Consider the following 12548-nt stretch of genomic DNA (forward strand, 5'->3'; position numbering starts at 1 on the left):
TTTTTTTTTTTACAGGTTCATGGATTTTCGGAGCGGAAGTCACTGTCCATGGTGCTGAAACAGTTTAACGCTTTCAGCACCGTGGACAGTGACTGTCTCCTGACGTCGCGTACCCGAACATTTTTTACCGGTTTCGGTCAAAACGAGTTTGGCCGAACCCGGTGAAGTTCGGTGCGCTCATCTCGAATTTGACACTCCGTTTGGATGTTTGTAAACAGAAAAGCACGTGGTGCTTTTCTGTTTACATTCAGGAGTTTGACAGCTCTTGCGCGAATCACGCAGTTCGCACGGAAGTGCTTCCGTGCGGCATGCGTGGTTTTCACGCACCCATTGACTTCAATGGGTGCGTGAGTGCGCGAAAAACGCACGATTATAGAACATGTCGTGAGTTTTTTTCTGCGCACACGCGCTGAGCGCAATTCACGCATCGTCTAAACTGCCCCATTGACTAATATAGGTGCGTACGACATGCGTGCAAAGCACGCGCGTCGCACGCGCGTATATTACGTTCGTGTAAATAAGGCCTTAAGTATTCCAAATGTTTATTTATTGATCCAGCATAAATAAGACAAGCAACAATCTGTTTTACGGGTCTGGTCTGAGGTCTGAACTTTTTTGCGGGTCTATATTAATTTTGCGACCAGGTCTGGAGTCTGCGTTTCTTTAGGGGTTTGGTTTAAAATTATTTTGGGGTCTGAATTAATTTTAGGTTCTGGTCCGGGGTATAAATTTATTTGGGGATCTTGTCTGAGGCCTAGATTAATTTGGGGATTTCATCTGGTGTCTCAATTTATTTTAGGTTCTGGTCTGAGGTCTGAATACATTTGGAGGTGTAATGGGTCTCAATTTCTTTTGGGGTCTGTTTTTGGGTTTAATCTCTCCCATGCCCCAATCCTGTATTTTCTACTTGTGGCTGAGTCACTGAGGTACCATTGTTTGTGGAACTATAACTCCCAGTATGCCCTCATTATTTGTCAGGTCATGCTGGAAATTGTACTTTTACAGATATTTTTTTAACTGTACCCAGTCAACCAGCGAAGTCTGCCCTTACCCTAACTATCACATGGAGCTTGTAAATGCTTGGGGGGAGGGGTGTCGACTATGGGGCCTAGCATCTTCTAATTATGTCCTTGCTTTTAACTCTATCTGTATCCTCAAGCACTATTATTCAGGCAGTATAGTATTTGGGGGCACCAAGGGTAAAAGCAGGCATGCCGCAAGCAAAGTATTGGGGTAACAGCAGGACGCCAAATTTAAAAGAGGCAGGAGGATGGGGGGGGGGTTGTGTTGCTATAGAAGGTAGGGATGGGCTGCTGAAGTGAGGAGCCAAGGATGCCTGGGCAGGAAACTATGCAGTTTTCAGGTGTATTCATCATGGAGGACAGGGCCGGATGGAGAAAAAAAAATGTAAGTGAACGACTCCAATTAGAGAAGATGTCACCTGTGAATCACAGGACAGTTATTTGTTATTTATTCTGCCTTTGTATTATATCCTCTTGTAGGGTCTGCAGTGTGATGACACTCTGCAAACCACCTATGTAGATATAGCATCTGGCCACCAGAGCTGGACAGGTCATCTGGCAGTTCTGGCAACTGCCAGATGGACTGGTGCACAGTGGGCTGGGTGGCTGCCACCCACACAGTTATTTTTAATTATAGCTGTGGACTGAAGCTTATTCACTTTGGGTATCTTATCAAGTTTATCTGAAAGCGGCCACTGATCAGACACTCCAAGAGATGGCAAAGGGGAGAAAATGGATGAGGTTGGTTGCCTCTGTATAATCAAGCAGCTGTCAAGTGGCAGAGAGGAAGCAGTGCTTCCTCTCCCAAGAAGAAAAGAGCCCGTCCAGCAGCCCAGCATTGCTTAGTTTACTGTTTGGTCCGTGGGGGTTCAGCCGCATCGGCTGATTTCACATACTTCAATTGATAAGAGAAAGAGAGATTGGTACTGCTGAATAGTGGCTGTAGTCTGAGCCAATAAGCAGCTACTAAATCTGGCATACAGCAGCTGATCAGCAGTGCCACTCTCTCTATTACTGTCATGAGTAAACCAACATCCTCCAGTCTCTTCATAGAAGTTAAATTCTGTTCACATCAGCATCGGAGTCTCTGTTGTAGTTTCCGTCAGATTTGAATAGAAAAATAGCGCTACATGTTGCATTATTGTTCCCATCAAAACAACGAAAACCACGTCCTAGCTTGATAAACCCTATTGTAAGTCAATGTCCAGGTGTTCCAGGTTATTCATGTGTACAGTAAATATGGCAGCATTATTCATGAGTATAGTATATAGTGGCGTCATACATGTGTACAGTATGTATGGTGGCATTCTTCATGTGTATTGTATATATAGCAGCATTATTAGTGTTCAGTATATATTGGTGTTATATCTGTGTACAGTATATATGATGTCAATATTCATATGTATAGTATATAAAATGTTATTATTCATGTGTATATTCACTATATATGACCGCATTGTTAGAGTGTACAGTATATAACGCCATTAAAAAAAATATGATGAATTTGTGCAGTAAGGATCACTAAAATATTAATTACATCAACCTAATAATTAAACAAACACGTCATGTATCCTTACTGACCAAAATTATTTTAATAAATAAATTCTGCACACATTATATATTCTGGTGGTTTACAATTTTTGTATGGTTTTATATTTATTGCAAACATATATTCTTAATATTTCTGCAATATTTTATTTATTACTAGATATTAAAATATGATTGAAGAATGTCCATTTCTGCGTATTGTCACCATGTCCAGTAGGTCTCCATTCCTGCTGCATTCCTTCTGTGCTGCTCAAATTTTATAGCGGATAATCAGACATCGTTCCTGTAGATTAGTTGTGACCAATATACCAATAGAATTGGTATATACATTCAACCCATAACATGCTACTCCCATTTATCAGTTTTGTGGGATTTATTGATTTATGAAATATCTGAATAGCACAAAAGGAAAGCAGCATTTCAAGAAGCATCAGAAACAATGTACAATTCTTTTGTATAGCTGGATGGTGGACCCACAAATGCGCAAACATATTGCATGGACAGCAGATGGGCCGGTTTGCTTTAAAATGCCAGGGCTGATTTTGTATCATATGATCACTGTATAGCGGTAATATTGGTTATATAGCTCTTTGTATAGTGGTAGTGTATACTTGTCCCTGACTGAAACAACGGTTGTACGCCTGTCCCTAACTGTGTGATCAGGTGTTTCTATGTTTCACTTTTATTTCCCATCTTGTGTTGCCGATGTGACTACATACACTCCTCAACATTTAAATTGCAACACCAAGAAGGAAAAGCCGTAGGGTTATGTAAGTCGAGAAAGAAGCAGGTGTCGCTAAGATCTGCAAATGATCAAATTTTCAAGCACCGAGCTCCAATCTGTGGCATGTGGGAGTAGCATAAAAGCCAGATTGACAGCAACGTTTTTTAGCCACATGAATTCTCAAAAATCGGATCAAATGCTATGGGTTGATTGTGTGATGCCGCCTGTTCGTCGACGTGTCAGTTATTGCCACTTGTCGCAAACTAAAAGGGACAGAATCCTTGAACTGAGAGACCTTGGTTTATCACTCCGGCAGATCGCTACGCGCCTACACCGAGATGTCAGCACTGTTCAACGTTGCGTGTCCCAGAGGTTGGGAGAACAACAACAATACTCGATACTGAATAAATCAAGATGTTTGGAATATTTTGTTTCCATTTTTTTTATCATTTGCATATCATTAACATGTCTATCAATCCTGTGATTTCCACAATTCCAAAACTCTTCCTTCTTGGTGTTGCGATTTCAATGTTGAGGAGTGTTTTATAGAGAGTAGCAAAGGGTGTGACCAAACACAGGAAAATTTGCTGTACAATGTTTTTATTTTTATTTTAATCATATTATTTTAAAAAATTAAATATTGGGCTGGAAAATCCCTTTTTAGAATAACAATTTGTTAAACAACATTTCCTGTGTGTAACATATGTTTCTTTTAACTTACCATAATAAGGTAATGGCTCAGCAAGACAGTATGCATCAGGAACTGTTACATAGCTGTTTGCCATGGTCTGCTCCACTCCTTCCCACTGTCTCATTAACACGTGTTTATTATACTTTTCTGTAGAGAAATCCTGAAAAGAAAACAGAGTTATCAGACTATTTCATTATTTATTGGGATTATAAATAGCGCTAGTCTGTTGTCTCTGCGGCCACGTCTTCACTATATCGCAAACTAAGGCCTTCTTCACACAGTGCAGTTTTAATGCAGATTTTGCATGCATTTTTTGAGCCAAAACCAGGATTGGATCCAGGAGAGTAGACATATAAGACCTTCCTTTATATATTTCTTCTATTTAGGTTCCTGGTTTCGTTTAAAAATTACATGAGTAATCTGCAGGAAATCTGCACCTTGTAAACAAGGATTAATCTTTCTAAAATTAGGCTCTTTCTATTTCCTCATTCATTTTCTTCACCTGAGGCCTTATTCACACGAACGTGTTATACGTCCGTGCTACGCGCGTGATTTTCACGAGCTTCGCATGGACCTATATAAGTGAATGGGGCCATTCAGACTGTCAGTGAATTTCACGCAGCGTATGTGCGCTGCGTAAAACTCACGACATGTCCTATACTTGCCCGAGTTTCACGCAGCACGCACCCATTGAAGTCAATGGGTGCGTGCAAATTGCGCTCGGCACACGTAAGCACTTCTGGGTGCCGCGCGTGATTCGCGCAACAGGAGTAAAAAGAATGAATGAAAACAGAAAAGCACCACGTGCATTTCTGTTTGTAAACATAAAAACAGTGTCATAATGATGCCGAGTGTCATCACGCAGCCGCGCACCGTATGCTGATGACACACGGACCTTTTACGCGCGCAAAACGCATCGTTTTTGCACGCGCAAAACGGAAATGTCCGTGTGAATAAGGCCTAAACTGATGTCTGTAACACCACCATCCTCCCTAGACCACAGGCCCAATGTCTTGGATTTGTACTTGTCTCTGATCTGTACTTTCTTCCTCACATTCAATCCATTGCCAAATCCTCTCGCCTCCACCTAAAAAATATCTCTTGTGTCTGTCCCTTCCTCACCACTGACACCGCTAAAACATGAATCTAGGCCCTGGTCATTTCTTGCCTAGACTACTGTAAGGGCATGACCACACATGGCGGAATTCCTCCGCAACTGTCCGCATCAATGCCGCACAGAATCTGCGTTGCAGATTCTGCAGCGGATCTGCACAAAATGTGCAGAAAATTGATGCGGACTGGCCGCTGCGGACTGCAGGAAAAGTGCTTCTCTTCTCCCTATTCAGTGCAGGATAGAGAGAAGGGACAGCACTTTCCCTAGTGAAAGTCAAAGAAATTCATACTTACCGCCCGTTGTCTTGGTGACGCGTCCCTCTTTCGGCATCCGGCCCGACCTCCCTGGATGACGCTCCAGTCCATGTGACCGCTGCAGCCTGTGCTTGGCCTGTGATTGGCTGCAGCCGTCACTTACACTGAAACGTCATCCTGGGAGGCCGGACTGGAGACAGACGCAGGGAGTTCTCGGTAAGTATGAACTTATATGTTTTTTACAGATACATGTATATTGAGATCGGTAGTCACTGTCCCGGGTGCAGAAACAGTTACTGCCGATCGCGTAACTCTTTCAGCACCCTGGACAGTGACTATTTACAGACGTCTCCTAGCAACGCTCCCGTCATTACGGGAGCCCCATTGACTTCCTCAGTCTGGCTGTAGACCTAGAAATACATAGGTCCAGCCAGAATGAAGAAATGTCAAGTTAAAAAAGCAAGACGGATCCGCAGCACACATAACATGTGCATGACAGCTGCGGACTTCATTGCGGAAATTAGAATCTCCATTGAAGTCAATGGAGAAATTCCGCCATGAGTCCGCCACTGCTCCGCAACAGACAGAGCATGCTGCGGACACCAAATTCCGCTCCGCAGCCTATGCTCCGCAGCGGAATTTTACGCCTCGTCTAAACGAACACTTCTAAATTAAAGTGTAAGTCAATGGACAAACGGCTCCGCTGCGGATTAACGCTGCGGAGTGTCCGCAGCGGAATTTAAGTGAAATTCCGCCACGTGTGAACCCAGCCTTATTCGTCTGCTTTTGCATATTTTTTTTACTGTTTATCAATATATTCCCTTTGTCCTGCCTGAGTTCCTCTTCTTTGGTTTTTCTTACTATTATATTACCTTATTTGAACTTTTTACAAGAATTTCAGATATAAAAAAAACAGCGATTACACATGAGTTAACACATTAACCCATTATCCCTATACCTGGTCACTTTAAATGGATTTCTATTGAAATCCAACCAGGAGGAAAAGCAAGCGACTTCCTTTCACTCTGATGTCAATATTAAACTATATGTATTTTCTACCTGCAAAAAGAAAACAAAATGTAACCTTATAGGCTATACATTAGTCAAGGCTGGAGTATGTGCAGACTGGGCAGATTAGCTGCTGATTTATCGCAACAGATTTCATTGTGGAAAATCTGCAGCATATTAAAGTAGCAGCAAAGTGATTGAGATTTCAACAAAACTCATCCACACGCTGCAGAATAAATATGTGCGGTAATTGACTTTCTTCTTCTTGTAAAAACACTGCAAAATTTCCACACAGAAAATCCAGTAGTAAATTCCACAATCTTTACACTGTGCGTGGACGCACCCAAAGGCATCATTTACACGAGCGTAATATACGCGCGTGCGACGCGCATGCTTTTCACGCGTGTCGCACGCACCTATATTAGGCTATGGGGCAGTACAGACAGTCCGTGAGTTTTGCGTAGCGTGAGTCCGCTGCGTAAAACTCACGACATGTTCTATATTTCTGCGTTTTTCGCGCATCACGCACCCATTGAAGTCAATGGGTGCGTGAAAACCATGCAGGTCGCACGGAAGCACTTCCGTGCGAACTGCGTGGTTCGCGCAAGAGCTGTCAAACTCTGAATGTAAACAGAAAAGCACCACGTGCTTTTCTGTTTACAAACATCCAAACGGAGTGTCAAAATGATGGCGGCTGCGAGAAAATCTCGCAGCCGCGCATCATACACTGATGACATATGCAGCTGTTAAGTGCCTTTTGCGCACGCAAAACGCCGCGTTTTTTGCGTGCGCAAAACGCACACGCTCGTGTAAGTCAGGCCTAAGGGTATGTGCACACACAAAATAAAAAACTTCTGAAAATATGGAGCTGTTTTCAAACTATGACATGTCAGAAGTTTGTTGAACGTTTAGTTACCCTTTAACTACAGCAGCTTAGCATAAACTTTAGTGCAATATGTTTCCTCTTCATCCCTTTTTCAGTCAATCCAGCATCAATTGGACCTGATAGGTGCTGGAATATCTGATATTCTTGATTATTAGACGGCCATATAAAAGTGTATAAAACTTACTTGTAAGGGTATGTTCACACGGCTTATTTACGGACGTAATTCGATTTACGTCCGAAAATGCGCCTCGATAGCGTTGGCAAACATCTGCCGAATTCATTAGAATGGGTCCTACGATGTTCTGTGCACACGGTCATTTTTTTTACGCCCCGCTGTCAAAAGGCGGGGCGTAAAAAAGATGCCCACATCAAAGAAGTGCCTGTCACTTCTTCAGACGTAAATGGAGCCGTTTTCCATTGACTCCATGGAAAAACAGCTCCATTTACGTCCGTAATGGACGCAGCGAAATTGCACCTCAACATGCCATGACAGCTGAAATTACGGAGCTATTTTCTCCTGAAAACAGCCCCGTAATTTCAGCCGTTACGGACGCTGCCGTGTGAACATACCCTAAGGGTAAAGAACCTTCAGGATGAAAGACTAGAAAAACAAATTATTAATATGAAATATCGGTTATTCCTGCTCAGTCTTCTGATTCTGGTTTCGTGAAATGAAAATGCTAGAAACAAGTGCCAGATGAGACTTTCTAGATTATGCGATGATGCATTGAAGGAGTTTTACTAGAATTCCATTGATCACTGGAATGGTTAAAGTGTGTGGATGCGTGTTTAAGTTGACACATACACGTAAGGCTGGATTTACACAAGCGTGTGCGTTTTGCGCTCGCAAAAAACGCGGTGTTTTGCGCGCGCAAAAGGCACTTAACAGCTCCGTGTGTCATCACCATATGATCATTATGACACTCTGTTTGTATGTTTGTAAACAGAAAAGCACGTGGTGCTTTTGTTTTCATTCATGCTTTTTACTGCTGTTGCGCGAATCACGCGCGTCACACGGAAGTGCTTCCATGTGCTGCTCCGTGATTTTCACGCACCCATTGAATTCAATAGGTACGTGATGCGCGAACAACGCACAAATATGGGACATCGTGCGTTTCGCGTAGCGGACATACGCTGCGTGAAAATCACGGACTGTCTGCACGGCCCCATAGACTAACATAGGTCCGTGCGAGGCGCGTGAAAATCACGCACGTTGCATGGACGTATTACACGTTCGTCTAAATAAGCCCTTAGGCTGTACAGTATTCACACGTAGCAGAGTTGGTGCAGGAATTTCTACAGCTGAAAATCCATCCCATACATCTTGGGTTTCTGCAGTATGTGCATGAATTTATGCAAACCCTATTTAGGTGAAAGTGACATTCGCAGAAAGTTTCACAACAAATCTACCACACGTGAATATACCCTTCAGGTTCACTTACACGGCATTATATGCACTTTTTGTATGGCAGAAAATGGGGTCCCTACGGATGCGTATTATTCCTGTGTCTACATAATAAGTTGCGTGTTGGAATGTGCCACAATACGGCACCATATTACAGATCCGTGCCTATGGTATTTGCTATATCAGGACTCACATACTACCTTAACTACACTATATGGACAAAAGTATTGGGACACGCCTCTTAACCCCTTAGTGACCACCAATACGCCTTTCCACGTGAGTCACTAATGGGCTTTAGGCTAGGCTGACGCCTTTTCACGTGAGCCTAGTCTAAGTCCTACACGGGTGTCCCGTGCAGGCAGGAGCCGGGGCTCTGCTGTCTGATGACAGCTGAGCTCCTGCTCCAACGCCCGCGATCGAAGTTTACTTCGATCGCGGTCGTTTAACCCGTTAAATGCCGCCGTCAATAGCGACCGCGGCATTTAACTTTGTTTACAAAGGGAGTGCACTCCCTCTGTCACCCATCGGCGGCCCGCGAATGCAATCGCGGGTCTCCGATGGGGTGTCATGGCAGCCGGGGGCTTGATAAAAGCCCCCAGGTCTGCCCTGGACATATGCCTGTTAGGACGCGCCGGAGGCACGTCCTAACAGATTGCCTGTCAGATTTACACTGACAGGCAATAATGCTCTGGTATACGAAGTATACCAAAGCATTATAGCAGCGATCGGAACATCGCACAGTAAAGTCCCCTAGTGGGACTAATAAAATAAGTCATCAAAGTGAAATAAAGATTATTAATAAAAAGTACAGTAAAAAAATAAATAAAATTATTTTTTTCCATAAAAAGTGGTTTTATTTAGTAAAAGTGTAAAAAAAAAAAAATCTGATAAAGGGCTGCGGCGGGAAGGGGTTAAAGAGACTCTGTCACCACATTATAAGTGCACATTATAATCTCGTTTACCTCGTAATCTCGCGAGATTTCGTATCCGTTGCTGGAATCTCACAGAAAAGATTCAGAAGTGTCAGGATTCTGAGTACACATGACGTCCAGGCTGGATGGTCATGTGTATTCATTATCAGGACACTGTAGTAATGTTAGGGTTTGTGTATGAGGCTGCACATAGCGATATATCTATATCGCTAGTGCAGTGTAAATGAATGGAGAGGAGTGCATGATGCCGATTGGTCAGCGTCATGCACTCCTCTGTACAACGCCCACTTGGTCGAAAGTAAAAGTACGCCCACCTGGGCATTAAGAAAGCTCATTAGCATAAACTTAAATCGCTCCTAACGTTGTGAAAATAGATCGTTTTTTTAAAATAAAAAGCACTGCTGTCACCTACATTACAGCGCCGATCTCCTTATATAGGAGATAGGGCACTTATAATGTGGTGACAGAGTCTCTTTAACCCCTTCCCGCCGCAGCCCTTTATCAGATTTTAATTTTTTGTTTTTTCCTCCCCACCTTCCAAAAGCCATAACTTTTTTATTTTTCTGTCAATATAGTCCTTTGCGGGCTTGATTTTTGCGGGACGAGTTGTAGTTTAATGTAGTACCATTTATTGTGCCATATAATGTACTAGGAAACAGGAAAAAAATTATTTGTGGGGTAGAAAATTAAAAAAACTGTGCAATTAAAACAACATGTTAACTTTATTCTGTGGGTCAATACGATTATGATTATGACGATACCAAATATATATAGTTTTTTCTATATTTAATACTATTTTTTGCGGGATAAGCTGCCTGAGGCAGGGCTTAATAGGAGCACAAAGATGGCAGACCTGGGGGCCTTCATTAGGCAGCCCCACAGCGCGATGAGCTGTTAGAGGGGGTCGTCCCCTCTTTCTAACGATTTTAATGCTGCGGTCGCTATTGACCGCGGCATTTAACAACTTAAATGAGCTGGATTGCACTCGAGCGCAATCCCGCTCATTACTGTGAAGTGTCGGCTGTAACATACAGCTGACACCGTCATCGTATGGAGCGGGTTCAGTCCGTGAGCCCGTTCCATACTTCCCCTACCCGACTTTGGCGTATGGATACGTCAAATGTCGGGAAGGGGTTAATAAGCTTTTGTGAAAGAACTGGTCTCTATAAAGAGCTCACTGATCTCCAGCTACTGGTACTATAATAGGATGCCAACGTTGCAACAAGTCATTTCGTAAAAATTCTTCCCTTCTAGATATTCAACGATCAACTTTGATTGGTATTATTACAAAGTGGAAGCGTTTAGGCAACTCAGCCACGAAGTTACAGAGCGGTGTCCCGAGGCGCATAGTGCAAAAAAAGCTCTGCTGACTCATCAACTGCAGAGTTCCAAACCTTCTCTGGCGTTAACATCAGCACAAAAACTGTGCCCCTGGAACTTCATGCCATTTGTTTCCATTGCCGAGCAGCTGCATGCTAGTCTTACATCACCAAGCACAATGTCAAGCAGCGGATGGAGTGGTGTAAAGTACTGGACTCTGGAGCAGTGGAAACGTGTTTTGTGGAGTGGCGAATCACCCTTCTCTATCTGGCAGTCTGATTTGGCCAATACCAGGAGAATGTTACCTGCCTGACGGCATTCTGTCAACTGTAAAGTTTGGTGGAGGAGGGATATTGCTATGTGGTTGTTTTTCAGGGGTTGACCTTCGAGTGAAGGGAAATTTTAATGCTTTAGAATACCAAGACATTTTGGACAATTGTATGCTTCCAACTTTGTGGGAACAGTTTGGGGAAGGCTCTTTTCTGTTCCAGCATGACTGTACCCCAGTGCACAAAGCAAGGTCCAAAAAGGTATGGCTTAGTGAGTTTGGTGTGGAAGAACTTGACTGGCCAGTAAAGAGCCCTGACCTCAACCCAATGGAAGCCATGATACAGCTTAGTTGATGAAAATTTATCTTTATGGCTCTTGGAATTCAGGGAGAAAAAGACAAAAACGAGAAAGTGAAATCTAGCTGCGGTGGGAAGGAGTTAAGCTCTATTTAATTGAACCTGTAATCATTCAATTTGTATGGCCATATTCAAATAAGATGTTATTACTTTTGCTATTAGAATGTACTCACACATGCAGGTTTTTTTAATTCAGTTATTGAAGCCAAAACCAGGAGTGAATGCAAATTAGAAAAGTGGAGTCTGTCCTCTATACTTTCTCTACCTTTATGATTCAAACCTGGTTTTGCCTTCAAAATCTGCATAAAAAAGCCTGAACAAAACTTCATCAAAACCTGCATTTGTGAATGCACCCTTAAGTCTAATTCACACGAGCGTGTTCGGTCCGTGATATACGGTCCGTGTGTCGGGCCGCATTTCCCGGACGGAACACAGTGCAGGGAGCCGGGCTCCTAGCATCATAGTTATGTACAATGCTAGGAGTCCCTGCCTCTCCGTGGAACGTCAGGACGTCAGAGGGACGCGTCGCCATGGTATCTATTTTTTTTCAATGCAGGATTTCCACAGAAGACATTCCAGATGAAAAACTGCACTACAATTTGGTGCAGTTTTTCGTCCGGAATTCCCTGCGGCGACCAAGGCGGATACGCTGTGTGCTTTTATGCAGCGTATCTGCCCTGTGTGAACATAGCCTTAATGTAAATTAAGTCTGGCTGGGAATCGTCAGAAGTTAATTACTGGCTTTTGTTGCTGTTGCCTTGGTGTGGGGGCTGTAGATGTTATGTTCATTAAAATACAGTTTTGCAATTATATTAAAAGTCTGTAAATATCTTCCAGATCATGAGTCAAAGACACATTTTTGTGTGTGTGCCAAGAAGATCTGAAATTCTGGCTTGAGAAACAGGAGACTGGAGGAAGTGGTAATGTGTCCTAAAAACAACACACATTATCATGTTTTACATTTTTTGTGAAAGCCCTTTTCTCCCCGTCTTAACCTTTTCAGAGTGGCCTAATGATA

The 12548-nt window shown here is 43.0% G+C and overlaps 1 protein-coding gene across 2 annotated transcripts in view; it reads right to left on the minus strand.

Moving 5' to 3' along the window:
* LOC142743239 (bile acid receptor-like) overlaps positions 1-12548 on the minus strand; it is an 81907-nt gene that overhangs the window by 28057 nt on the left and 41302 nt on the right. For both annotated transcript variants that reach the window (XM_075853809.1, XM_075853808.1), the window contains exon 2: positions 4016-4145. In XM_075853809.1, coding sequence (XP_075709924.1) covers positions 4016-4109 — 94 coding nt within the window. In that variant the 5' untranslated portion in view covers positions 4110-4145. The remainder of the gene's footprint in view (positions 1-4015; positions 4146-12548) is intronic.

The sequence above is a fragment of the Rhinoderma darwinii genome, chromosome 2, assembly GCF_050947455.1.
Source record: "Rhinoderma darwinii isolate aRhiDar2 chromosome 2, aRhiDar2.hap1, whole genome shotgun sequence".
Lineage (NCBI taxonomy): Eukaryota > Metazoa > Chordata > Amphibia > Anura > Rhinodermatidae > Rhinoderma > Rhinoderma darwinii.